Consider the following 27,060-nt stretch of genomic DNA (forward strand, 5'->3'; position numbering starts at 1 on the left):
TTTCAGGCGGTAAATGCTCCCGTTAAAGGAATTATCCGGAGTAAAATGCACTTTAGATCGATTTACGGATGATTGGGAGTACATACGTTGAGTTGACATCCAAATCATGTCATTCGGATGTGTTTTGAGAAAGTTCGATGTTACCGTTTTTAGTCAAAGCTCGTTAGCGTGGAAGTGAGAAGGGCACATTATTTTGCCACTACAAAACGCTATTTTTATACCTCTTCTAGTGAGTAGAGGGTCCCTAAAGCCAAACCGAAGTATCCCGAGGTCTTTATGTGGTCGGATAGAGTCCAGAATGAATTTCATCAAGGCTTCGTCTCTTATCTGAATTTAACCATGGAGTTGACTTTGGAGGAAAGGTGAAGGTGATTGCTGATAGGCTGTCCCAATCAGTAGCGCCTGCACAATCCAATCACGTTTAAAAGGGAAACAACAAATTCAGGGTTTCCGAGATTTTTCTTTTTTCCTTTTTTTAGAAGAAGTAACAGGTAGGCTACTCATGGTTATGGATAGAAGTAAAGAGTACAATATTTGCCATTCAAATGTACTTGAGTAAAGTCATGAGTACTCCCCAAAAATGATACTCGAGTAAAGTACAGATCCCTCAAAACTGCACTCAAGTAGCCTACTGTACTCAAGTAAATGTAGGCTACTCCGTTACTGTCCGGCTCTGGTGAAAAGCCATTAATAAATAAATAACGTGTTTTTTTCTGACCGTGTAGGGTCGCTTTGGTTATGCGTCTGCTGAATAGGCTCCTAGTCAACTAGCGATAACTTTTTTAACTTTAGCCAAAAAGTTAATAGACTAAAATGATAGCATATGCCTATGAAACGTGGTGTTCTCAGACATGACAGGAGATGGGATGGGCAGTGGTTCCTGAAGAGTGGTAGGGTTTTCAGTAGCCTATAGAGTAGATTCTGAATGCCAATGAAAGTCAATGATTATGATAATGCCCTCATTAGATAAAGAAATAAAAATGATTAAAATAATAGGCCTACACTGATTCCCACATGTAAAAAATAGGCTACACACGCTAAATGAGCACATTAGAATAATTGGCGTTTGCGCCTAATTGCTTCCGAATTAGGCTAGCCTTGCGTGATATTTGACGACCGTTTTATCAAATTCGTTAAAATACAGTAAGCGTTGATTATGCTCCAGTGAAAATATGTGTAGGCTATTTATTGATGAAAGGAGACGTTCAATACAATCTGAGAAATAGACTAGGCTACTATAGGCCTAGGCTACAGATTGGACATCATGTTGGACCAGTAGGTACCTTTATATGGCTCTGCGTTGGACAAGCTTCTTGCGTAAAGGTTTGACGTCATAGATGGTCAACATTCGGTCGTCTTTATGATGAGGGTTCGCATAAAGTTCTACGGAAATATGCATCCGAACATTACTCTGAACCCCAGTAGAAGCGTCAAACACTGTTCAGTCTCTTTGGAAAAACCAACTGCTGAAATTTCCTGATATCCTGAATAAGTAGGTAATCAGCTTAAGTCTTACATTTTATTCGTTCATATGAATCATGCCTAAATTGTTTCTGTTGGTTTGACTACCCTGTTGCACTTAACGTGAAAAAAAAAAAGATCACAAAATCCTGGCAATAGCTAGCATCCAGGACAAGTAAACTAAGGCACTCCGGTCAGGGCCTATAATGTTCAATTATCATTTTCTTTCTCTTGACTTGAACAAATTAGCACTTGTTCATTCACAATACTGAATATTGTCGTATTTGTTTGCAGTCAGTTCTTGGAAGGAAACAATTCAGATTCAGATTCTAAACTCAGATTGCAGCTCATTATGAACCCTTTTTTATTTTTAAATCTCTCCCACATTTACACAGATCCACATTGTGGATGCCATAAGGGCTCCATTCCCTGTCTGAGCACCTGAGCTGAGCCCCCAGCCAGGTCCCAGGACAATGGGGAACACAGTCAGCTGCTGCTTTCGTGCCAATCCCGGTGACCGTCAGGAGGAGGGACAGCGGCTGCAAAATGTGGGCATCAAGCATGAAGTGGCACCTCGTCGGGCAGCAGATTCTGCGGTGGAAAAGAGCATTCTCCTATATCAACAAGAGGTAGCTGCAGGACTGGTGCCAGAGGATTTGGCAGATACCACCAAGATTGTGGCCTCTAAATATCTCGATGAGGTGACTCTTAATCTTGATGTGCCCCTTGCAAAGCTTTGCACAAAGGCTGTTTTTATGGAGAAGCCTGAGACCCTGGGCTGCTCAGTCAATGTAGAGGCTCCGAATGTTTCAGTTGAAATAACAGAAACTACTCTGCCGATGACACCTGTGAGGGAGGAAGTATTTAATACCAACCTTCCAGTGGAGCATGTAATAGAGGAGGCTTCCTCGAAGATGGTAAATATCAGTCTTACTGACATTGTGCAAGCTAACAATGACAAAAATAGGACTCTAAAGGATTTTAACCTCAGAGAGGAGCTCTGCAGTGGTGACAACATGAACAGCAGCCTCCCCTCAGCTACAGCTGAAAAAGATGTACAGGCTGAGATTAGGTAAGCAGCACCTGTTGGCTGCTGATGGCACCAATAAATGCTATCAAAACACAAGTGGAATTTTGTAAAAGGTCTTTAATTCCACAGATTATTAATTCAGAGACATGCAGACACAATTTGAGTGTTAATTAATGCTCAACGTCTGTATACACTGTATATTGACAGGATGCAGGATGTATATTTCTATTTCTATGAATTTCCACTTAAGCGCGTTCTATAGCCTTGTCGCTCAATAAGAATTTTCATGGTCTGCCTTATATTCAAAGGCTTAGAGAGCCATTAGTTTTGTACCTGTCAGGCCTCTTTCAGCTCTGCAATTGCTTCATAATTGCAGAAAATAATCAGTTAACCTTGGTAAGTTTATAAAACCCTTAATCACAATGCTTATCCTCTGTCTGTCTGTGCAGAGGCTCTGCTGCTAAAGGCCTGAGCTCTGAGTCTTTACTGAGTGACCTGTTGGAGGGACAAGAGACCCCAGAGAGATCCCAGATTCCCGAACAGGATAAGTTAGTAGTGGAAGCAAAGAGTGAGCCTCTCGGCTACTCTGACACGATGCCTGGATCTACACCTCTGATGACACCATCAGTGAAGAAGGCAGCATCTGCTGAACCTCAGCAGCATCTTGTGAGATCAAATTGTTCCCTTGCAGAGGAATCAGCCCGATGCATTTCTATTGGATTTGACATCGCCCATCCAGGAGACCATTCAAAAGAGGAGGCTTCCTCTGAGATGGTAAACACTACCAAAGGCTTAATGATAACATCTATGCAACCATCTACCAAGGATGAGGATGGAGTCGACTATGATGACATTATCTTGCATGGCGGTATATCGACCGAGGAGACTGTTGATGATGCAATGCTTCCCCAAGAGGACCTTGCCACCAATACACCAGCTGTAAAGCTGGAGGACCGGCTGGTTCAGAATCCCTCGGCTGAGGGCGTGGTGAATAAGGCTCCAAAGGGGTTTTCTCTGGTCAGTGAGATTGATGCCCATCTGGACATGTGTGGACACCAGTCACTGCTAGACTCCTCCAAAGCCCTGGATGATGAACAGGATGTCCCTCTGCATAGCAGTGAGGATGAGCGGCTGCTCACCTCCGCCATGCTTGGCACAGGTTTCCCCTTCATAAATGCTAAGCTTACTGAGGCTATCTCGCAGCATAGGAGTGATAGTGGTCACTCGATCAGCATGGAGGGACAGCCACCCGTTAGTGGCCTTGATCTCAACTCTGTTCCCACTGATGCTTGTGCAAGGTGAGTCAGGAAAAGTATGATTGTCTCAGTTCCATAATAGAACTGTTGTATATAATACATTGGGTTTAGTTCAAACACACAGCTTAAAGAAACATCTTAATGGGGCCTCCTCTAGCAAAGACATTTGGGAATTGCATAATTATGAGTTTATGTTGGTAGGTTTTTAATAAATTAGATTCCTTAATCTCAACATTCATTTTCTGTCTATTTATGTACAGAGGCTGTGCTGCAGCCTCTGCTGCCCAAGATGTGGTGTTTGGCCTGAGCACTAAGTCTTCACTGGGCAACCTGTTGGAGGGGCTAGATACTCCGAAGAGATCCCAGAAAAAGCAAGGCGTGAAGGCAAAGAGTGTACCCCTTACAAAGATGCTTGCTGAACTTGCTGAACTTCAGAAGGTTGTGGTGAGCTCAACTGGTTCCACTGACGGAGGGCTGGCTGTAAATCTCCAGGATGAGAGACCTGGAAGTGCTGGCAGGTGGAGCCCAGTGTCAGATGGGAGTGAGGCTTGGTTTACTTGGTATGTCAGTTGCATAACCATTTACCATAGGAAATGAATGAGATAGTTTTGGATCAAGTCAGTCATTAAACAGCAATTAAGACATTTAACCTAGAGCATCCAACCTAAGGACAGGATAGTCACTCAAGTTGGTCTGTATTGGAGATTATCCTGAATAAGGACAGGACAGCCACTCACATTGGTCTCTATTGGAGATTATCATGAATAAGGACAGGATAGCCTCTCAGGTTGGTCTGTATTAGAGATTATCATGAATAAGGACACAATAGCCAGTCACATTGCTCTCTACTGGAGATTATCCTGAATAAGGACAGGATAGCTACTCATGTTGGTCTGTATTGGTCTGTATTGGAGATTACCATGAATAAGGACAGGATAGCCACTCATGTTGGTCTCAATTAAGGCTGTTTATTCAAGACCAAGGCTCACACTTAAAATGAGATCAGAGTGTGCAGTTATCCTCTGCAGTTATCCTAACAATGTAGTGAGTCTTCCACATTAATCTGACACAGTGGTAGTTCCAGTGACTTCCTTATTTTCTTTATGTGTGAGTGTGTGTGTGTTGTGTGGTGTGTGTGTGTGTGTGTGTGTGTGTGTGTGTGTGTATCTTTTTCTCTTTATAATCATCATGTCATAAAATGACATGACATGACATGATAACATAACATAAGATAACATAACATGGCATGTCATAACAACACCTGAATGTCCTTTGCCTCCGCAGCTCCTGTCACTCTGGACCCCAACACTGCGCACCCAAATCTCCTTCTGTCTGGGGTTCTTTTACTGTCTATGGTGCTGACACATTAGCATTAGGCTACATGTAAATTCACGAATAATAACAACACAGATGATTGCGGTCACCATAGCACTTCACCACAGGCCGCTCTGTTGTAGGCTAACTCCATAACACTTCACTTTCCACTGTACCACAGTAATGTGCAATTGTAGATTCCAGCAATGCTATGGTATGGTATCCCACAGCAATGTTATGGGATCGTTTAATGGCTACCTCTCATCCATCTGTCCTCTGCGTGTTCCGTCATCAGGGTTACGTCGTCTACTATGGTTCTTACTACATACTACAGGTCGAGAGGTGTAGCTGTAACTACACAACTTTACGATAGTGGTTGCGAACGTTAGTTGCTACTATGGTTTTGGGAAACACTGACGCAGTGTCACGATGCATCGTACTATGTAAGTTCCACCACCATAGTTCACACTATCGTTTTGGGGAACAGTTGTGTCGTACTTACATAGTTGCAACCATGTTAGTTGCTACCGTATAGCAACGATGCTTTTGGGAAACGCACCCCTGGATGATCTATCTATAAGGTGTCATATTATGTTTATCAAGGTTATATCTATAAAGTGTAATATGTTTATTAAGGATCTATAAAGTGTCATATTATGTTTATCAAGGATCTATCTATAAAGTGTCATATGTTTATCAAGGATCTATCTATAAAGTGTCATATGATATCAAGGATCTATCTATATGTGTCATATGTTTATCAAGGATCTATCTATAAAGTGCCATATGTTTATCAAGGTTCTATGCTTCTATCTACAGTATAAAGTGTCATATGATTATCAAGGTTATATCTATAAAATGTCATATATTTATTAAGGATCTATCTATAAAGTATCATGTTTATCAAGGTTTTATGCTTCTATCTACAGTACAAAGTGTCATATGTTTATAAAGTATCTATCTATAAAGTGTCATTTGTTTATCAATGATCTAGTGAGAAATCTTTGTTTGTTTATCTATTTGTCTATCTGTCTCTCAATTGGTTCTTGGCTGTTTGTTTTAACAGCATCCTTGGTGGGTATTTACTGAGGGCCATGAGTGTTAGGATGCAGAATGTGAAAGATACGTGCTGCTCCTAGCACTGGCAGTGTTGTTGCTTAACCCTTTTTACACATTCACTTAAAGACAACTGTAAAGAGTATTAATGAGACAGAAACATATAGCATGAGCAACATTTCTGGACAAATGTATGGATGCATGCTGTAGACTGGTTTCACTGAGACAGAAATCATGTTTTGTTCTGTTTCATGTCACACTTTGCAGATGTTGGAAGGCACAACGCTGCTGATACACATGCATAAACTGTGACATATTTGTCTTGCCATGTATATCAGTGCTAATACACATGCGTAAACTGACACATTTATCTTGCCACCTGACCATATCATATCAGTTGCCACTTTAGACAGTGCAGTCAAGCAGGACCAGATTCCACAGATTTCAAGAGTTCTTGTTCCTCGTTTACAATATTAAAAAAGTAATGGCAACAAAACAGGAAGTCAGTACAAACATCAACAGGGATATCAAAGCTCTAAGAACAGCAGCAGAAGACACCGATAAAGCTCAGCAACAAGTGGACTAAACTCACCACAGCATGAGCAAAAAAAATGTAAATGCACCAAAAGCTGAAAACCCTTGACAGGAAGGGACATGAAACTAGCTGTCAAAGCTACTTGACTACATGCACAAACTATGTGACAGTATGCAGAAAATGAAAGCAGTCATAGAACCACAGCCTTCTTATTTGTGTGTGTGCGTGTGCGTGTGTGTGTGTGTGTGGTGTGTGTGTGTGTGTGAGAGAGAGAGAGAGAGATGAGAGAGAGACTGTATCTTGTCACTATACCTTTAACTCCTTTAATTACATGCAGAGACTATATGACCGCATGCACAAATTCAAATGAAAGTATAGACATAGAACCACAGTCTTCCTATTTGTGTGGGAATAGGCTGGACTAGTCCACTGAAATCTTTCCACATGGTTAAACAAATCTGTTCAGAGTACATTATATATGATCCTCACCACATTTACACTGAATTGTTTCAACATTTCCTCCATGAGATTGCTGCAGTAGGACCCTGAACTCTATCTGAGCTGCTCTACTGTTTCTGCAGCCTTCACTGGTAAGATCCTGAGAGATGAAGAGGAGCTTAACCCAATCCAGAAATAAGGCAAGACACTCTCAGTGAATGTGTGTGTGAACGAGTGTAAGTGTGTGTTATTATCAGGGTCAGAGAATGACAGCTCTCGTCTGTCCCAGTCCAGCTGCACTCTGATCCTCTGGAGTTTCTGCTCCACTGTCAGTAGGGAGTGCTGTTGGGTCGGATCAGCTGCTGTATACTGACCCCTGACCTGAAACACACGCCAGACTCCAGAGGTGCGAGACATACATCCCAGCCTTGTGCCGGACGCTGTCTTCACCCCCACATCCCAGCCTTTGCTGTCTCCAACCTCCACATCCCAGCAGTGAGTCCCTGAGTCAAAGCCCTCAGAGCCCAGGACACAGGTATGGTATGAGAACCGCGCTGGGTCATTAGGAGGCCGCTGTGTTCCAAAACAGAGTCTCACGCTGGTCAGATCCCCAGACAGAAGGAGATTTGGGTGCGCAGTGTTGGGGTCCAGAGTGACAGGAGCTGCGGAGGCAAAGGACATTCAGGTGTTGTTATGTCATGCCATGTTATGTTATCTTATGTTATGTTATCATGTCATGTCATGTCATTTTATGACATGATGATTATAAAGAGAAAAAGATACACACACACACACACACACACACACACACACACACACACACCACACAACACACACACACTCACACATAAAGAAAATAAGGAAGTCACTGGAACTACCACTGTGTCAGATTAATGTGGAAGACTCACTACATTGTTAGGATAACTGCAGAGGATAACTGCACACTCTGATCTCATTTTAAGTGAGAGCCTTGGTCTTGAATAAACAGCCTTAATTGAGACCAACATGAGTGGCTATCCTGTCCTTATTCATGGTAATCTCCAATACAGACCAACATGAGTGGCTATCCTGTCCTTATTCAGGATAATCTCCAATAGAGAGCAATGTGACTGGCTGTCCTGTCCTTATTCAGGATAATCTCCAATACAGACCAACTTGAGTGACTATCCTGTCCTTATTCAGGATAATCTCCAATAGAGACCAATGTGAATGGATATGCTGTCTTTATTCATCTCCTGGCCATTATCTCTACTGTGTGCATTCTTCCTACTCGCTTGTTAAAGACTCACTACATTAACATTAGAAGTGCTATGTTTAGCTTTTTCTTTTAGTTTACAACAGAAAACATAAATGAGATCATTAGAGAATCAGAGAGAGGGGGGGGGGGGGGGGTGTAAACTCTTCTCACTGTAACCCACTGTCTCCTGCATCTTCTCCCAGACTTTGAACTTCAGGTTGCCCAGGTGCTTTGCCACATTGATCAGAACTCCTGAAACCCTCTCTGGATCCTGCAGTGTGCACTGGGCTCTGGAATAACATTCAGCAGTCAGTGCTGCCGTGGGTTTGGGTTCAGAACCAGAGAAGAGAGAGAGACAGGAGGCAGATCACTCACCTTTCCATTGTGCTCTTGTAGTTCTGGGGAAAAAACCCAAATAAGAATTAGGTTTCAATCTTCCTAACATGACGGACATATTGTGCTTTCACAGCATTCCATAAAAAGGGCTGACTGACAACAGTCCTTAAAGTAACTCAGTGTAGGAATTCCCCTCTTTATCAATTGTCAAAGTACTGGGTTGTTAGGTCGAACTCGATTGCTAGCGTGCTTGACTCCAGACCCAAGGTTTTGCCAGGTTTTGTATATTCAGATATTAGACTGATTTTTTAAATGAAACTGGTTCTTACTTGCAGGAATGTAACATCATCAGCTCCCATCTCCTTCTCTATGGTTCTAATTGTGTCTGAAAGAGATGAGATCTCTCTGTTCATCTTCTCAATCTTCTCCTTCATCATCTGACTCTTCTGCTCCTCTTCCTCCCTCAGTGCAGCTATCCTGGCTGCCTCTTCATCTCGTAGAAACCGGTGAAGCTTCTCAAACTCCTGCTTGATCTGCCTCTCTGTGTGTTGAGCCTGGATCTGTTACACCATAAGTGCATTTATTTCATGGCAATACTACAAACAACAGGCATTAGCTTTACTGCATACTATGTATAGTCATTAGGCTTACTTTTATGTGTTGGGCCTTTTCATCGTAGGTGATTTGAACTTTGCACAATGCCTTTAACTTCTCCCGTAAATTATTCAGTTTTACGTTGACCTCTCTCTGAAACAAATTATTGAATCAACCCAATGTAGGACATATGACACAGTTGTGACTGAACATAGGAAGCAAAGTGACAGAGTCCTGGTGTCATTGACAGAGAGACAGGCAGAAAGAGAAAATTAGAAGTTCTCTCTATAGATATTATGAGAAATGGACATTCGATATGAATCATATGACAGTGGTAGGTAAAATAATCACAAATAGATGGTCATGAAAACCTTAGTTAGGTAATTGTTAAAATAACACAATGCCGTTCTTCTATCATAAAACAACAGCTTCAAACTAATTTTGATCCTACACAGACTTACAATACGGAGGATGGGGTCTCACTTGAAGCATCTAGTATTGCACTATATAGCACTGTCGTTGTGGATAGGAACACTATACCCTTTTTTTTGGTTTTGACTAAGGGTAAGGCTATTCGTACCCTGGTGCAATTAGGCTACGTTCAGACTAAGCGTCTTTTTCGGCGTCCGTTTTACATTATAACCCTATGGAGTAGACCGTGTTTTCAAAAAAGCCGTCGGCTTCTTTTAAAACAAGACTGCAACCGTCTTTTTCTGCAGCTCAGAAGTTGAGAAATGTTCAACTTTTGTTGTTTTTTGATGACAAATCACAAGCAGATTACCGAGACCTGCATGACAACCAAGTAAAAAATGGAGAAGGTGACAGAACACCGGTCGAGAGACTCGTTTTAGTGTCTGAGCATATAGGGAATTGTTTGACATGACTTCACAACTTTACCATAACATACCAAAAGGCAATAGCTAACGTGAGTTTTCTCTTCCGTGACATTTTGTACCCACACGTAACGTTAGTCACTTTGTCTATCGCAAAAAGACACTTCCGGCTGCTTTTTGGAACAATACGATGGCAGCTTTTTTTTCAAACTGAAAAAGCGGTCTGCACAACTTCTTGTGTCAGAAAAAGACGCTTAGTCTGAACGTACCCTTAGAAGTTAATTATATTCGTACCCCGGTGCACACAGCAATGTGTTCTATTAGTACCCCGTCTGGTACAAATATCAATGTATGCCATTCGTACCCTGGTGCACACAGCAATGTGTTCTATTAATACCCCGTCTGGTACAAATATCAGTGTATGCTATTTGCACCCTATGCATTTATTCTGGCATATTGATCACACAATGTTATAATTAAAAAAAAAAACAAGTAACATGTTTTTGTTTTTATGTAACAGGGAGTGAATAGCCCAGCTGTGTAGCCTAATAGACACTCTGAATAAGGTATGCTGTTTGCATCAATGTATAGTTAGAAGTGGATGCTATTCATACCCTGGTGCGAACTACCTAATTGTTGCAATCAAAACTTCCGTTTGAGAACCGATTTCTTGTTCAAATTGCGCGGCTTTTCTCCAGAGACGTTGGTACACATGCGCACTCACTCTGCCAAAATCCATCATGCAGGAATCGAACCCTGATTTCCCACATGCTTAACTGTGTCTGTGACCACTGTACTCTCTACTTCCACAATCAGAGGGTGTTTGCAGGGAAACTTATAGGCCTGAGCGTCATATTCACAAAATGTCTGTTAACTAACAAACTGACGGTTGTATGTGTTCACTGAACCAAGTTTATGAAAACAAAACACAACTTTTCAATCTAAAACTTAATTTGAACAGATATTAGTGCCGAAACCTTTCAGAATTCTTCACTTTCTGCTGACGAAAAAACGAATGTCCGCCATGTTTTTTGTTTACGTGAGCAACGCCTTTTTGTTATGTCACAGGGTGTGAATAGCTCAGCTGTGTGGCCAAGGCTATTCGTACCAGGGGTGTAAATAGACGCTCCTTTTGACTAATTCCCCTTAAGTGCTTAATGGGAACCCAGTACATTGAAAACAATGTCCTACATTGTTGTTTGACAGAAAGATTTCTCACTTGTTTTTGTCATTTGCAGTGATAGTAGGTATATCCGTCTGTCTGTCTGTAACTATGTTTACGAATTACATATGCACCATATCCATTAAGAATTATAATTAAAAAATATTGAAGTAGTAGTCTAAAATATTACTTAGTATGAGCTTATTTACCAATGAAGAGTATATTATAGCCTTATTATTGGATATTACTGTAACTGAGTTTAAACCTTGAGCCAAAGAAACATTTCCACCTTGGTGGACATTAAAGATTTATTCTATTCTATTCTAACCTTATCAGTATTCTTACCTTATACTCAAGTACAGTTTCACTGATGTGACTGAAGTTATGGCTTTCTCTCTGACTTCTGTCCTGTAGGAAAGTCTCACACAAGTTTCTCAGTTGCAGGTTAAGTGGAGGGTTTTCTTGTGAGGTTCTCTTCCTGCAGACCGGACATTCCCTAAACCCTCTGGTTCCCCAGAACTGCTGCAGACACATCTTACAAAAGCTGTGACTACATAGCAGAAGAACTGGATCCTTGAAGATTTCGCAACACACCGGACAGGAGAAATCCTCCTCCGAGAAAGATGTGGAGGACATTTCGTCCAGCAGCTGTAGTTGCTGTAGGCTACGGTACTGGATGGTGAGGAAAGTCTCTCTTGTCTCCTGTAGTTGTTTGTGAGAAATGTTTCAGTGTGGTCTTAAAGTTCTTCACAGACACGCCCACGGCCATGTCATTTCCTCATGAGATGAGGCGCAGTCTGTGGGCTGCACTCGGTGAAAACAAAACCATGTGGTTGTATTTATGAACTGAAAATGAATAGAACCATTATGATGAGCTAGACAAAAGAGCTGCAGTCTGAAGTTTATGGATTTAGTGAGTGCTCACTCATTTATGGGCTCATTTGAAGGCTCATCCAGCTGGCATTGGCTCATTTGATTCTGCATCATTTTATTATTCACTTCAGTTGCCATTAAGGGGAGTACATGGATGTGTTTGTGTTCACCTACTTGTCCCACACTGGAAGTGGCTGCAATGTTTAGAATATAATATCCTTCTTTACACAGTGTGTTAAACTTGACAACTACTGTTTGTTTGAGAGAAAAAAACACTAATTGGCATGGTTCTGTATAAATGATGTATGCTCTACATGAATGCTTTCTATTGAAGTGTCTTCTTTGAACTAAAAACAGAGAACTGAAACAGAGCTGAACAGCAAGAAGCTTCACTTAAATTACAGTGTTTCTGATTGGTCAGCACGGTTTCTGTTTTATTACTGACTGAGAAAGGGGTTGCCTAGAAACATCACATCATTAAATATTTGCTTGGGAGCTACATCTGGTGTGTGGACTTTACTGTTATTTCTGTGAGTTATTAATGTCATGTGACATCACTTGAGCAGGGTAATTCAAGTGCCCAAGGCCAATCCATACAGTTGTAATCAGCTGGTAGCTGCATGAAATGAGTTTATGAAATGAGTCATAAAAGGCAATAAAAAAAGAGACCAGTGCACAGGGAACAGGTTTACCAAAGGCTACAAAAGGAGAACCAGACAGAGATGAAAATTGAGATTTCCTAAGATGCTCTGCCACACAGAAGATTCAGCAAATAGACTTTAACAGTCCACCATATCAGGTAAGACTTGTGTTTAGACTGAGTTCATAGTGACCTTCAGATGTGTGATCATGAGGGTTGGTGTTCAGGACCTGGAAGAGTGATGAACTGTGCCACATCATTATAATCAATTTTATTTCATTTTCTGCGTATGTGCCAACGCCTTGGGCGGTGACCCATGACCCCCATGCCCAGATCTGCCAGTGCCTTAGAGTCACCCTCAAACTTGAAACCTGTGGTGGAGTCCGACGCACCTCCAAACCTGTAGCCACCAGAGGCGGCGCTAGAAGGGTCAAATAGGGTACCACCAAATTTGAAGCCACTAGAGGGGGTGCTAGAGGGGTTTGAGAGGGGTTCACCAAATTTGAATCCTGCAGATGATTTGGAGAACATGGAGGAACCAGTTGTTGCTGTGTGGGGAAGAGATAGAACAAAACAAATGAGAGGTAGATGTTAAAATCAGAGCGAGATAAAAAATAAAACAAATACAATTTAAAATACAGATAATGAGGAGTCAGAGGCACCTCCTAACTTGACACCCCTGCTGGAGTCTGACGATGCACCTCCAAATTTGAATCCACCAAAGGGGGCGCTAGAGGAGTCTGAGAGGGTTCCACCAAACTTGAATCCACTGGAGACCATAGAGGTACTACTGGAGCCAAATTTGAAACCTCCAGAAGAATCAGAAAACATGGACATTTTTTAGTGGAAGAAACAAAGGATGCACCATGTACTGATAAAAGTATTAGATTGATTGAAGTTTTCAGTCCTACCTTCAGGCTCAGGTCTGGCTGCAGGCTTGTTGCTCTGGCAGGCCACACACTGTAGGTCTTTAGCCTTGTTCTGCACACTGCACACAGCACATTCCCAGCTGCCAAAATCAAAACCTCTTGAGGATGAGGGGGCAGAGGCAACTCCAAACTTGAAACCCCTGGTGGACTCCGAGGATGAGCATCTAATCTTGAGTTTACCACAGGCCACACACTGTAGGTCTTTAGCATTGTTCTGCACACAGCACACAGCACATTCCCAACTACCTTTTCCTTTCTGATCCCGAATGACCAGGCTGCCAAAATTAAAACTTCCAGAGAACAAGGGGTCAGAGGCACCTCCAAACTTCAAACCCCTGCTAGAGTCAGCCGATGCGCCTCCAAACGTGAGACCACCACAGGGGGCGCTAGAGGCGTCTGAGAGGGTTCTCAATTTGAATGAAAAAGAGGGAGTGTTAGAGAGGGTTCCCAATTTGAATGAACCAGAGGGGGTGTTAGAGAGGGTTCCCAATTTGAATGAACCAGAGGGGGTGCTAGAGAGGGTTCCCAATTTGATTGCCCCAGAGGGGGTGCTAGAGGCGTCTGAGAGGGTTCCCAATTTGAATGAACCAGAGGGGGTGTTAGAGAGGGTTCCCAATTTGAATGAACCAGAGGGGGTGCTAGAGAGGGTTCCCAATTTGAATGAACCAGAGGGGGTGCTAGAGAGGGTTCCCAATTTGATTGCCCCAGAGGGGGTGCTAGAGGCGTCTGAGAGGGTTCCCAATTTGAATGAACCAGAGGGGTCTGAGAGGGTTCCCAATTTGAATGAACCAGAGGGGGTGTTAGAGAGGGTTCCCAATTTGAATGAACCAGAGGGGGTGCTAGAGAGGGTTCCCAATTTGATTGCCCCAGAGGGGGTGCTAGAGGCGTCTGAGAGGGTTCCCAATTTGAATGAACCAGAGGGGGTGTTAGAGAGGGTTCCCAATTTGAATGAACCAGAGGGGGTGTTAGAGAGGGTTCCCAATTTGAATGAACCAGAGGGGGTGCTAGAGGCGTCTGAGAGGGTTCCACCAAATTTGGATCCACTGGATGTGCTAGAGGTACTGCTGGTGGTTCCTATAGAAACTGCTGTGGGGTTACTGTCCAATTTAGTGGAGGATGACGATGAGGAAGATGAGAAAGTGTCAGGTTTGGGGGTCTGGCAAGTTACACATTTGGTGACTGCTGCAGAGTTGTGCAGGAGGCAGGAGCCACAAGTCCAGGAATCTGCTGCAAGCTTGAACTGGTCCCCAATGACCCCTGATGATGTGCCACCGTCAATCTTCTCCATCATATGACTCTTCTGCTCCTCTTCCTCCCTCAGTGCAGCTATCCTGGCTGCCTCTTCATCTTGTAGAAACTGGTGAAGCTTCTCAAACTCCTTTTTGATCTGCCTCTCTTGCTCCTGAACCTGTAATATCAAACACCATCAATCTTATACATTACATTTCACACATTAAATCATGAATCTTATACATCTTGTACATTACATTTTATAAACCTTACTGTATACATCAAATGTATATATCATAATCAGAAGACTAGTTGTTTTGCTATAAGTGTGCAGGCATCTCCCTTACTCGTCTGTGTCGAGCAGTTTCATCACAGGTGGTTTCAGATGTATCCAACTTTTGCTGTAAAGGCCTCAGTTTGACCTTTAGTTCTTCCTAAAATGAATTCAACACATCATTCAGCACTGGAAGGAAAATGGGGTCAACATAACAGTGTGAGATGATGATAGAGCCATCATTCTTCCCAAGATGGGATTCTTCCTCTGCACTTGACCCATCCACGGTTAATGAACACACAATGAACACATGCGCGCGCACACACACACACACACACACACACACACACACACACAGGGCACCTCTGTGGATGTGGACATGGGAGAGCACTGGTCAATCACACCATGTTACATCAATCTGCAGTCACATGACCGATTCCCTAACCTGAAGACTATATATGCCCACATTTATTATATGATCTCCAGATGATCCCTAGTCATGTACACATACAGCCCACCGTACACAGGCAGAGAACACAAGCGCTGGCCACATTATTCCTACCAGTCTGGTCGAATCGACCACAACTCTGATTCCCTTACCAGAAGGCCAAGGCTATCCCTAATATGTGTGTTCATGAGATAAAAAGGCTGAGGCAGAGGGGTGGTAATGTTTTATCCAAGTAAATATTTCAACAGCCTTTGTAGTCTTGAGCAGTTTCCCACTTCTATCTCAGGTAGAAAACAAAAAACATTAGTTTAAGGACCTGGTGACACCTAGTGGTTTGGGCTGAGCACTGCAGCAACAACACAATCATGGGCTGAGCTGTGCCATCCCAGTGTAACAAGGAAAACCTCTACAAAAAAACACCAACACTTTAATACTTGACCAAGACGCCTTACCTTAAGCTCAAGTACCGCTTCACTGATGGCGCCAACACTGTGTTTTTTACGGAGAGTTGAGTCTTGACACACAAAACTGTAGAATGTTTCCCTCTGACTTCTGCCCTGTAGGAAAGTCTCACACAGGTTCCTTAGAAGCAGGTTAAGTGGAGGGCTTTCCTGTGAAGACTCCTTCCTGCAGATTGGACATTCCCTCGAACCTCTGGTCTCCCAGAACTTCTTAAGACACATTTTACAAATGCTGTGACTACACAGGAGAAGAACAGGATCCTTGAAGACTTCGCAACACACAGGGCAAGATAAGTCCTCTTCTGAGAAACCTCTGGTAGCCATTTTTACTATAGTTACCACTGCGCTACAGTTCTTTCTGTGTTTCACAATCCCAGTTTCACTTTCTCTATTCTGAAAATGATACTCAGTGAGCTTGAGCCAGAGCACTCAGTGAAAATACACCTTGGCTGTTGTCCTTCCTATACTGTTTAGATAAAAATAAAACACAAATGAACACCTTTGCTCCTTTCAAAATATATATTTCACCAAAACCCATCGAATGGAACTGTAACACAGGTATCACAAGTTCACTTTGTCATTCAGGTTTCTGGGGGAGTGTCACTTGTCATTACTTGCAGTCTCACTTAACCCTTTACACACTTGCACCTCTTCTGTTGTGGCACAACTTCATCACCGTAATTTGTTGTTCACTGTATTTTTAAATGAATTATAATTTAGAATTGACAGAATTTCATACAACTATTCTTAAGGACTGGTTGTAATGAGACATAAACACTATGTATCCATCTCACATCATTTCTAAGAATTCATATTACTTGTCGTTTTAATTTGTCTTGATTTGTCACTTCCTCCCAGGACAACTTTAGGCTACAAGGCCATCCTGAATCTTAAATTTTAAAATGAGTAATCCAGCCTGGATCAGACTCACACTGCTACACTCACATACACTACTTCTAGCCAGTCCATTGAGAACAGGGATCACTGGGGGGTTGCCCCCATGCCAGAGGGGTGTTTCACAAAGGCAGAATTAAGACATCCAAGATAAGTGATAAAGCAAGGTTTGACGTAGCGTTGTCTTGTCATCCTAGCTAAACTCGTTTCACTAACGCCAATCCAAGATGAGTAGGAGCAACTATGTCAAGCCAGGTGTAAGTTATTCAGGATGTGTGCGCGTTCTCGTTTCTGCTCCAAAATGCCCACGGTTGGAATAAAAAAGACGCGGAAAATAGCGTCATTCACACAAAGTGAACAACCGCTTTTGATATAGACTAACAATGAAGTAAAGTTGTCCTTTTTGGAATGGGGAATCATGGCTATTTCTGTAAAAACGCGTGAGTAGGCGTGGTAGACCAACTGAATGCAAATGTACGTATGCACCCACGTGTGAGTGCTTCCTTGTCTCGGCACGCAACGTCATTAAGAAAGCGCTTGCCTCTGCAAAGATGCACATATGATATACCTTAATATTATAGTTGAAAATACCTCCGAGAACTTGCCCCTCCACTTCCAATCAACTACAGTATAGCTATCAAACGTCTATCAATAAAATAAGCAAACAAAGAGTACCTAGGCCTATGTTAATAATTATAAGGCTATCACAATTAAATTATAATAACTATATGGCAGTAGGCAGACAATCTGTTTTGTTTTGCGAGCAAATACATTTAGCAAATAGTTTATAAATGGAATAAAGCTCCTTAAAAATTAGCACGGAGGTCTGATGTGAATGACAGCTAGCCGAAGTTGCTGAACCAATAAGAAGACATAATTACCATTAGAATTAACTTAGCTTGGCTGTTAGCCTGGGCCCAGTTCCCCAAAAGCATCTTAAGCCTAAGAGCGTCGTAAAGTCCCTCTTACGAACGTCTTAAGATTTGCCGACTGTTTCCCGAAACCATCGTAGCTTAAGAGCGTTGTGAAAACACTCGTAGATCTACGAGTGCTCCAGAGTACTCGTTACCGGCTAAGAGCGTCTTAACAGTACTTCTCACTGAGGTCACCAACAGGACATACAGAGGAATTACAACTTAGAATACATAATCCAACGTTCCCATTCTTTATTGTGTTTACCTGTGATGAATTAGATTTTAGCGTGCAAAACAGCATAGCCTACATTTAATGGTCATAATAATGTCATGAAAAGCGGACAAAAATGCAATCAAGTTATGAAACGAGACGTTGCCAGAATAGTTTGCCATTATCTTTGCTAAGTGAGGGCTATATTTTATTAGGCCTATAAGGGTACAAGCAGAGAAAGGAACATGTGGTTTAGTCTGTAGGCCTACTGCATCAAAATCTAAGCCTACACAATTCCTCACTTCTCGACTTCTTTCTTATCTTCAAACGTGTTCTTGCAGCGAAAAAGTAGCCTATTGCATGGTGCAACAATCTAATCTTAAATAATTACAATTATTTATGTCTGTGTGTGGTATATAACCTACTTGGGATGCTTACATGCAGATGTCAAAGTGTTTCTATTTTCGTATTGATGTGAATTAATGTGTAGATCTGAAGCTTAAACGGTAGGCCTATAGCTGTGACGTGCAGTCACCTGACATCACCATCAAATCAGAGGATATTTCAAGTCAAGTCGAGTCAGTTTTATTTTTAAAGCGCATTTAACATGCACATAGTGCAACCCAAAGAGCTCCAACAAACAAGACACATAACAAACGATGCCGGACAGACAAACGATGCCGGATGGAGCGGCGTAGTCGCCAGCGTGCCCATGACATCAAGACATGACAAATACATTTAAAAAATAACAAATACAAAAAATGCTGGACGGAGCGGCGTAGTCGCCAGCGTACCCGTGACACCAAGACATAGGAGACAGACAACAAAACAAATAAACAAATAAAAAGTAAAAAAAAAAGAAAATATATTTAAAAAGGGGAAAGGTGATGTTAAAATTAGTCCAATTTCCAAACCAGCTGAAAATGTCCAAGGGCAATGATGATCCGTGAAAACTGCACAGAGTGTCTTCACAACCGAACCGAATTTCAGAACTATTACCGTGGACAGCTCCCCTTAAGAGCAGTGCACGCGCGTTCACGCTACGAGCATGTTCGGGAAACAGTCGGAAAACCCAAACAAACGATCGTAAGATGAATCGTAGAAAACCCTCTTAAGAGCGTGTCTCCGTCGTTATCGGGAAACTGGGCCCTGGTCGGGACCAGGCTAGGTGCAGAGAATAAATCACCATGGTAACTTATGTGCCATTTCTTTTGTGAAACCAAGTCAAAGCTAAATTCATCCAGGATAACCTAAAAATCCCAGCTTAATCCCTTATCTAGGTTTTGTGAAATACCCCCTGATGTGTCACTGACTGTTTCTACAAAGTAAACAAACAAACAAACAGAAAACACAATAGAAGAATCCTCCAATCACAGCAAAACATACATGTGGCATACAAGTATCAGTGTGGTAATCCAGCAGGCTATGTTGGCAAGACTTCAATTCTGTGGCTGATGAGATGAGTGGCAACAGCTGTGCGGGCAGGAGAACTTGTGATAGGTTCAGCCCTGCGTTAATCAGTTAGAAACCAGAGGGGTATTTCACAAAGGCAGAATTAAGACATCCAAGATAAGTGATAAAGCGAGGTTTGACATAGTATGTCAAGTGATAAAGCGAGGTTTGACATAGTATGATTTACCTTAATATCATAGTTGAAAATACCTTCGAAAACTTGCCCCTCTACTTCCAATCAACTACAGTAGGCTCATTCATTCATCAAACGTCTATCAATAAAATAAGCAAACAATGACTAGCCTACCTAGGCGAACAAATACATTTATCAAATAGTTTATAAATGTAATAAAGCTCCTTAAAAATTAGCACGGAGGTCTGATGTGAATGACAGCTAGCTGAACCAATAAGACAACATAATTACCATTAGAATTAACTTAGCTTGGCTGTTAGCTGGGTGCAGAGAATAAATCCCCATGGTAACTTATGTGCCATCTCTTTTGTGAAACCAAGTCAAGACTAAATTCATCCAGGATAACCTAAAAATCCCAGCTTAATCCCTTATCTAGGTTTTGTGAAATACCCCTCAGGAAATACAGCATCTAAAATAAAACATGGAGTGGATCCACAACATGACAAGACACAGGGAAAACATGGACATGGAGTCTGGATGAACTAGGCAGCGTTACACCAATTGATGAGATCAAATATGAGACAATGAGACTTTTAAACCACAGCCAGTATTGCATGGTCAGACATCAGACCATATAACCATATACATACTTGGAACTAAACTCTCATTCAGACGAATTTTGTTTCAAACAGTCTAGCAAGATAGCAACACAGAACGCCGTTGCCAGGTCACCAGAAAGCAGAATAACGCAATGTTCGACTTCAGCAATAGCTGCTCACAATTAAATAGAATTTGGACTTTGAAAGCAGCATGAAGGATACATCTATGCTGCCTTCAAAATCCGGCAGAACGAAGGTATCTTAGAAGGCAGCATTTCATAGAAATATTTAATTCCGACATGCATTGATGCCTCGCTCCCCTTTTAGATATCTTAAAAGGAGGACACACACACACACACACTCTCTCTCTCTGATATAGTACAATATAGAAGTAATTCAAAGTGCTTTACAAATGTGTAGATAACACTGAATCCTTTATTACATTAGGGCAGGAGGTGAGTACTGACATCAACAGGTGTATAAAGGCTCGAAGATCAGCAAAGGTAGTGGCACACAAAGGCTGATAATAAAGTACACTATGTGACAACCAGTAATGTTCACAGGATTTACATAACTCAGATTACAGATTGAATCATTACATTAGATTAGAAACCTGGCCCATTGAAGGCGTCAGAGAGGGTAAATGTGATCCATTATCGAATACAGACTACATGCAGGTTGTCGTAATAAGCAACAAAATTGGATTACAAAAATAATGTAATGTAATGAATACTTTTTCATTACTTTTTTAAATTTTTTTTTATTCATTTATTAGTTTATTTGTCAGGGACAATGCAGCGGACATTATTACATACATGATTATCAAAGTCAAAGGTGTGTATGTGTTGCATAAAAGGTTTCTGGCCAATTGGCTAATTTGCGATCCCATGTCCCTGGTCAGGTCTTTCTAGATAATAAAAAAGACAAAAAGAAAAAGAAAAACCTGGTGTGAGTTACATATCATGCAGAAGATACATTGTAAACTAATACTGTACATTACCTCAACAACACAAATGACTCAAAATTGTGTACATCAACTAAAAAGACACTGCCACATAATCCTTCCAGACATATTCCTTTTCTGTACATCTTTTTTGCTAGGTGCACACCTGACATCTACAGGGCTGTGTCTAAATGTTAAAAGGGCTTAGTCTGAAATATAACATATAATAAAATATCATATAATATAAGTTTATACTGCATGCCCATTGGTTTTATATAAGGCCCTAGATTTGGAACAAAGTGCAAAACTGTTGATATTGAGGGTCTTTTTTACTAAATTGTTTTGTGCCACATGGTATCAGTAATTTGTCTACAAATACTTTATTAATGGTTGGATTCTTTTGTTGCCCAAGGAAATGTTGCATTGTGTTTTGGTATCCATGTGTGTATTGAAGTTGACAGGCGGATCAGGATCATAAAGAAAGTGATTTATTGTAGATGGTAAAATAGCAAAAGCAAAGGGAAATGGGTAAGTCTCGAACAGTCAGACTGCAGAGTCTAACAGGCTATCTATTTATTAGTTGCTGGTTGAAGCCAACGCACTCAGCACTCAGCAGAGGTGAGCGTGCAGTTGCTCCGTGAATCAATCTCAAAGCTACATTCCTGAGAAAAAGCAATTATACTAAAACTAGAAGGGTAAATCTGCCGTGTGGCAGATGCCTCCAATTGTACAAAACTGGACATGCCCATAAATGAGAATACCTTCATGCCCATGGCCTAAGAACAGAGGGCCTATAGGCCATATATATTGATATATAACTAGGCCAGGCCTCTGCATCTGTTGTGGTTGCTGACCTGGTGGCACCAAACTCCCAGATGTGCCAGGGCAGGGGCACTCTGACCTGCTGACTAGTAAATCTGTATCCAGCTGTTTACTTGGGCCTCACCAGGGGAACCCTACTCACACTTATGTGCATATGTTCCCCATTAGCCTGTGCATGGTAACACCCGGCTACGAGTGAAGATACAGCTGCACGTGTCACACAAAGAACATAGTGTACAGAATCACATCAGAATACATAAGCATTCTATACAGTGTACAGAATCACATCAGTATTCTATATAGTGTACAGAATCACATCAGAATACATTAGCATTCTATATAGTGTACATAATCACATCAGAATACATCAGCATTCTGTATAGTGTACAGAATCACATCAGAATACATCAGCATTCTATATAGTGTAGGCTACAGAATCACATCAGAATACATCAGCATTCTATACGTATAGTGTACAGAATCAAATCAGGATACATCAGCATTCCGGAATACATCAGAATACATCAGCATTCTATATAGTGTACAGAATCACATCAGAATACATCAGCATTCTACTGTGTTGAGCCAATCTTTCAGGTCTCAACAACAACAAATGCATATGAAGATATTAAATATAACACGGGGTGTGATTGCATTTTTTGGTAATTTTCATAGGATTGAAATGGTATGTGGGGTAGCTTTATAAAAATAATTTTGTGAAGAGCTTAGTTTATGGTCACTGTGTACAATGTGCCAATGTTATGTTTCATTCATAGATACACTTAGAATAGAAAAACCGCACTCTCAAGTACATTCTCTTTACTTATTTATTAATGCCATGTCCACAGACGCGTTTCGGCCTAAGCCATCGTCAGTGTGTGTCATTCATAGATACACTCTCTTGGTTACATATGCTTTTTCATTCTTGTCCCTGAGGTAAAACAAATATTTTGACTCTATTTATCTATGGTACGACATTTCCACTTTGTACACTAAATGATCATACAACAAGCTACGCCCACATAGATTTTCACATACATACTACAGTAGCTACCCCACATACCATTTTAATCCTATGAAAATGACCGGAAAACATAACACATCTTCTCTTCATGTGTGTGTGTGTATGTGTGTGAGAGAGAGAGTGTGTGTGTGTGTACTCACTGTATTGGACAATCTCCTGCATTTTTTCCCAGACTCTGAACTTCAGGTTGCCCAGGTGCTTTGCCACATTGATCAGAGCTCCTGAAACCCCCTCTGGATCTCGCAGTGTGCACTGGGCTCTGGAATAACATTCAGGAGTCAGTGCTGCTGTGGGTTTGGGTTCAGAACCACAGAGAAGAGAGAGACAGGACGCAGATCACTCACCTTTCCACTGTGCTCTTGTAGTTCTGGAAAACAAAAGGTGAAATCCTTTGATAACTCACCAAACCAATATGTTTTCTCAGTTTACTTCATAATGACAGTTATACCTTTAAGAATGTGATGGCATCATCATTTCTCATCTCCTCTATGGCTCTGATTGAGACTGAAAGAGATGAGATCTTTCTGTTCATCTTCTTGATCTTATTCTTCATCATCTGACTCTTCTGCTTCTCTTCCTCCCTCAGTGCAGCTGTCCTGGCTGCCTCTTCATCTCGTAGAAACTGGTGAAGCTTCTCAAACTCCTGCTTGATCTGCTTCTCTGTGTGTTGGGTCTGGACCTGTAATACCACACATCACCACATGATGGTGCCTCACACTTGGTATGTGTATGTAATACTACCCATACATCAGAAGACTTTGACAAGATTTGGGAAAGATTCTTAAAAGATTGGAGTCTTTTAACTAATACCCCCATTCAAGTTTTACTCAAAAGACTACAATCCTTCAAGAATCTTTCACAAATCTTGTCAAAGTCTTCTGGTGTAAGGATGGCTTTAGTTGTGGTGTGAGGACTGTAATTATCTTACTCCTCTGTGTTGGGCAGTTTCATTGCAGGTTCCTTTTGTTTGTTCATAAGAATCCAACATTTGCTGTAATGCCCTCAGATTGACTTTCAGTTTCAAATTAAATATGATTCAGGACTGGGAAACAAACAAATAGTCAAAGTGTTTTTGAGGAGCGCTGGGATGGGACTGGCTATCTGGCATACGGGGCATTTTGCCCAGTTGGATAACGTAGGCTACCTTTGGTAGTTTAATTTAAGTTATTATCATTTATTTTTTAAAATGGCCAACAATCGGCCTAGAGCAAGGACAGTCAGTGACCCATTGATTCATTTTTCTGTATTGACACTTGGCAGGCCAAATAGCAAATGCCCCACCTCTCCCACTTTGGTTAAAACCCAAAACTCTGTGAGTGCCTCAAAATGGATGACAAAGCACAAGTTGCGGCAGGTAGAGGTGGTTGGTGCCATTTCTGTTATTAAAAAAATAACACAAATGTAGTAGATTCACTGCAAAAACTGCTTTAAAAATAAATAATGCTAAAATCTAACAAAATCTAACCCAGTGTTAACCTTATATCAAGATAAAAAAACTAGTTGGTATTGTTTTCAGTATAAAGAGACTTAGGCCTACCTAGCGTTTTCTTGTGAAATCATTTGACTTAATTGTTTTTTAAAAAAAGACTTATTTTAAGACATCTCATCTTGAAAACAAGCAAATTTGTCTGCCAGTGCGTTAAGCAAATTTGTCCTAAAAACAAGCAAATTTGTCTGCCAGTGCGTTGAGCAAATTTGTCTTGATAAGACTCCTTAAAATAAGTTAAAGTCTTCTTAAATTAAGTCAAAATGATCTTTTGAGAGGGCGCTAAGTCTTTTCATACTAAAAACAATACCAAATAGATTTTTTAATCTTAATATAAGATCAATAACACTTAGAATTCATTTTTTGCAGTGTTCAACTGTACCCGAAATTTCAAGTAGTTTATATGTCAATATCAGATTGAACCTCGAAGGGGTAGTAAGCATATTACAGGGGAGACAGTAATCAGCTGCAGGCACAGTAAGTACAGAGTAGGCTAACTTATAAACAGGGATTCACAAGGAGAGAGCAGGTCTGATTGACATGCTGCTGCTGCTGCTGCTGCTGCTGGTGATGTAGGTAATTCATTTTTATAATATGACATAAAGGGAGGTTGTCACATATACTGCTGTGGTTATTAGGTTAGTAAATATCAAATACTGCAGCATAAGTTGGGGTGGTGGTAGCATAGTGGTTAAGGAGCTGGGCTAGCATGCAGTAGCACAGTGGCTAAGGAGCTGGCATGCAGTAGCATAGTGGTTAAGGAGCTGGGCTAGCATGCAGTAGCATAGTGGATAAGGAGCTGGACTAGCATGCAGTAGCATAGTGGTTAAGGAGTTGGGCTAGCATGCAGTAGCATAGTGGATAAAGAACTGGGCTAGCATGCAGTAGCCTGAAAAATTGTAGGTTCAATACCCGACTTCCATCATTCCATCTTGAATTTCCCCTGGGGATCAATAAAGTATCTATCTATTTTGTGACCTTGAGCAGGGCACTTTTATGTCGAGTTGCACCAGGGTCAACGGCCCTTGTAATATAATTGAGATATGTAGTTGCTTTGGATAAAAGTGTCTGTGAAATGTAATTGTGAAGTTGCACTATTTGACATTGTTTTTTGTTACAATTAAAGCTTATCCCTCCACTTTAATGTTTTTTTTTATGTTGCTTTGTTTTATGTCTACATAGGTTTGACTAGGCCTAATGAAGGAACCAATCACAGAACGGAGGGGGGACAGCAAGACGATGACGACACACCGGAGCAGTTACTGTATGAGCTATTTGATACCTTGACACCTGTTTAATTTTCAATCAAAGACACCTGCCTGTTTCTCCATTGGCCTGATAGCTTTGTAATATCTATGGTAAAAAGTCTTCCTGTTTCTGTCTTTCCTGGCCTGTGCTGTTCTACAGGTAGTTGGTTTACAGTGACGACATCTTGTGAAATGGGCTAATTATACTTTGAAATGTGTCTAGCAGAGCCTCCTCTTTGGCAATAGCTTGTTTTGATACTTGAATATGGAGATTATGTACCCCACAGCCACCTCTAGTTACCTCCTCAGCACTTAGTTCAATAATCAATGGTACTGCCAGGGTATTGGGAAGTGTGCCTGACCAATTGTGGTAGGCTATTTGAGTCAAAAATGTCTGGGCCGATAATTTGTCCCTGTCCAGGTGGGAGGAGTTGGGACACACACACACACACATACACACACATACACACTTGCTATATATCTGCTGCAGTGCTATTGCCAGTGACGGACGGAAGGACTGGCTATTGCCAATACAAAAACATATCATGACCAGAAATCATATCTTGCGCTCAAGTGCTGCTTCACTGGGGGGACTGAAGTTGTGGTCTTTATGGAGTTTTGATTCTCGACACACCAGGCACACAAGCTGTTTGTCATCTTCACAGAAGAGCTTGAGTTCTGAATGGTGCAGACTGCAGAATGGATTTGTCTGACTTCTGTCCTCTGGGAAAGTCTCACACAGGTTCTTTAGAAGCAGGTTACATGTAGGCATATCTCTTGAGGACCTTCTCCTGCAGACTGGACATTCCCTGAATCCTTTGGATTCCCAAAAGGTCTCTAGACACACTTTACAGATGCTGTGAGAATATGTCAGAATAACGGGTTCTTTGAAGTTTTCGCAGCAAACAGGACACGATAAATCATCCTCTGAGACTGACATGGAAGCCATGTTTTTTTCTCCACAGGCACAGTTGTACTATACTTACGCATGTAGAGTTTCAGCTTATGCTTGAATTTGTCTGAAAACCTGTGAGAAACCTCACAGAAATTAAGCGTCAATGTGAAGACAAGACTCCAAAATGTGATTCTAGTCTTCTTAACTACTATTTAGACAAAACCTGCTACAATACTTCGCCATAAAAAAATATGAGCTGTCAATTTGAAGAACTGAGAACAACAACATGACTCTCAAGTTCACTTCCTCATGCGAGTGAGGAAACTCAGAGGG

General features: G+C 41.4%; 3 protein-coding genes and 1 long non-coding RNA gene across 7 annotated transcripts in view; 1 reads left to right on the forward strand and 3 right to left on the reverse strand.

Moving 5' to 3' along the window:
* Positions 1-5,583, reverse strand: part of LOC121695729 — a 118,730-nt gene extending 113,147 nt beyond the window's left edge. The window contains exon 1 of the long non-coding RNA XR_006026144.1: positions 5,172-5,583. This is a non-coding gene — a long non-coding RNA (uncharacterized LOC121695729). The remainder of the gene's footprint in view (positions 1-5,171) is intronic.
* On the forward strand, positions 1,215-4,390 carry LOC121695222. 2 transcript variants are annotated; one of them, XM_042075858.1, is made up of 4 exons: positions 1,215-1,496; positions 1,857-2,533; positions 2,941-3,789; positions 4,008-4,390. In XM_042075858.1, the coding sequence occupies exons 2-4, from the start codon at positions 1,935-1,937 to the stop codon at positions 4,342-4,344; spliced, it is 1,785 nt and encodes a 594-aa protein (XP_041931792.1). In that variant the 5' UTR covers positions 1,215-1,496; positions 1,857-1,934; the 3' UTR covers positions 4,345-4,390. The 2 variants fall into 2 exon arrangements, with proteins under 2 accessions (XP_041931792.1, XP_041931801.1); XM_042075867.1 differs by having other exon boundaries at positions 1,216-1,492.
* A 3,200-nt stretch (positions 5,584-8,783) lies between the features above and the next one.
* LOC121695568 (E3 ubiquitin-protein ligase TRIM35-like) lies at positions 8,784-11,928 on the reverse strand. The gene is made up of 3 exons (XM_042076549.1): positions 11,598-11,928; positions 9,315-9,410; positions 8,784-9,223 (listed from the first exon to the last, which is right to left on the reverse strand). The coding sequence occupies exons 1-3, from the start codon at positions 11,886-11,888 to the stop codon at positions 8,972-8,974; spliced, it is 639 nt and encodes a 212-aa protein (XP_041932483.1). The 5' UTR covers positions 11,889-11,928; the 3' UTR covers positions 8,784-8,971.
* An 871-nt stretch (positions 11,929-12,799) lies between these two features.
* LOC121695190 (nuclear pore complex protein Nup153-like) lies at positions 12,800-27,031 on the reverse strand. 3 transcript variants are annotated; one of them, XM_042075796.1, is made up of 7 exons: positions 26,395-27,031; positions 15,272-15,358; positions 14,523-15,102; positions 14,240-14,321; positions 13,670-14,074; positions 13,428-13,603; positions 12,800-13,313 (listed from the first exon to the last, which is right to left on the reverse strand). In XM_042075796.1, the coding sequence occupies exons 1-7, from the start codon at positions 26,779-26,781 to the stop codon at positions 13,042-13,044; spliced, it is 1,989 nt and encodes a 662-aa protein (XP_041931730.1). In that variant the 5' UTR covers positions 26,782-27,031; the 3' UTR covers positions 12,800-13,041. The 3 variants fall into 3 exon arrangements, with proteins under 3 accessions (XP_041931730.1, XP_041931710.1, XP_041931719.1); XM_042075776.1 differs by having other exon boundaries at positions 13,670-14,321; XM_042075785.1 differs by lacking the exon at positions 26,395-27,031 and adding an exon at positions 16,099-16,722 and having other exon boundaries at positions 13,670-14,321.
* Between the last annotated feature and the right edge of the window lie 29 nt (positions 27,032-27,060).

This window comes from Alosa sapidissima, chromosome 2 (genome assembly GCF_018492685.1).
Source record: "Alosa sapidissima isolate fAloSap1 chromosome 2, fAloSap1.pri, whole genome shotgun sequence".
Lineage (NCBI taxonomy): Eukaryota > Metazoa > Chordata > Actinopteri > Clupeiformes > Clupeidae > Alosa > Alosa sapidissima.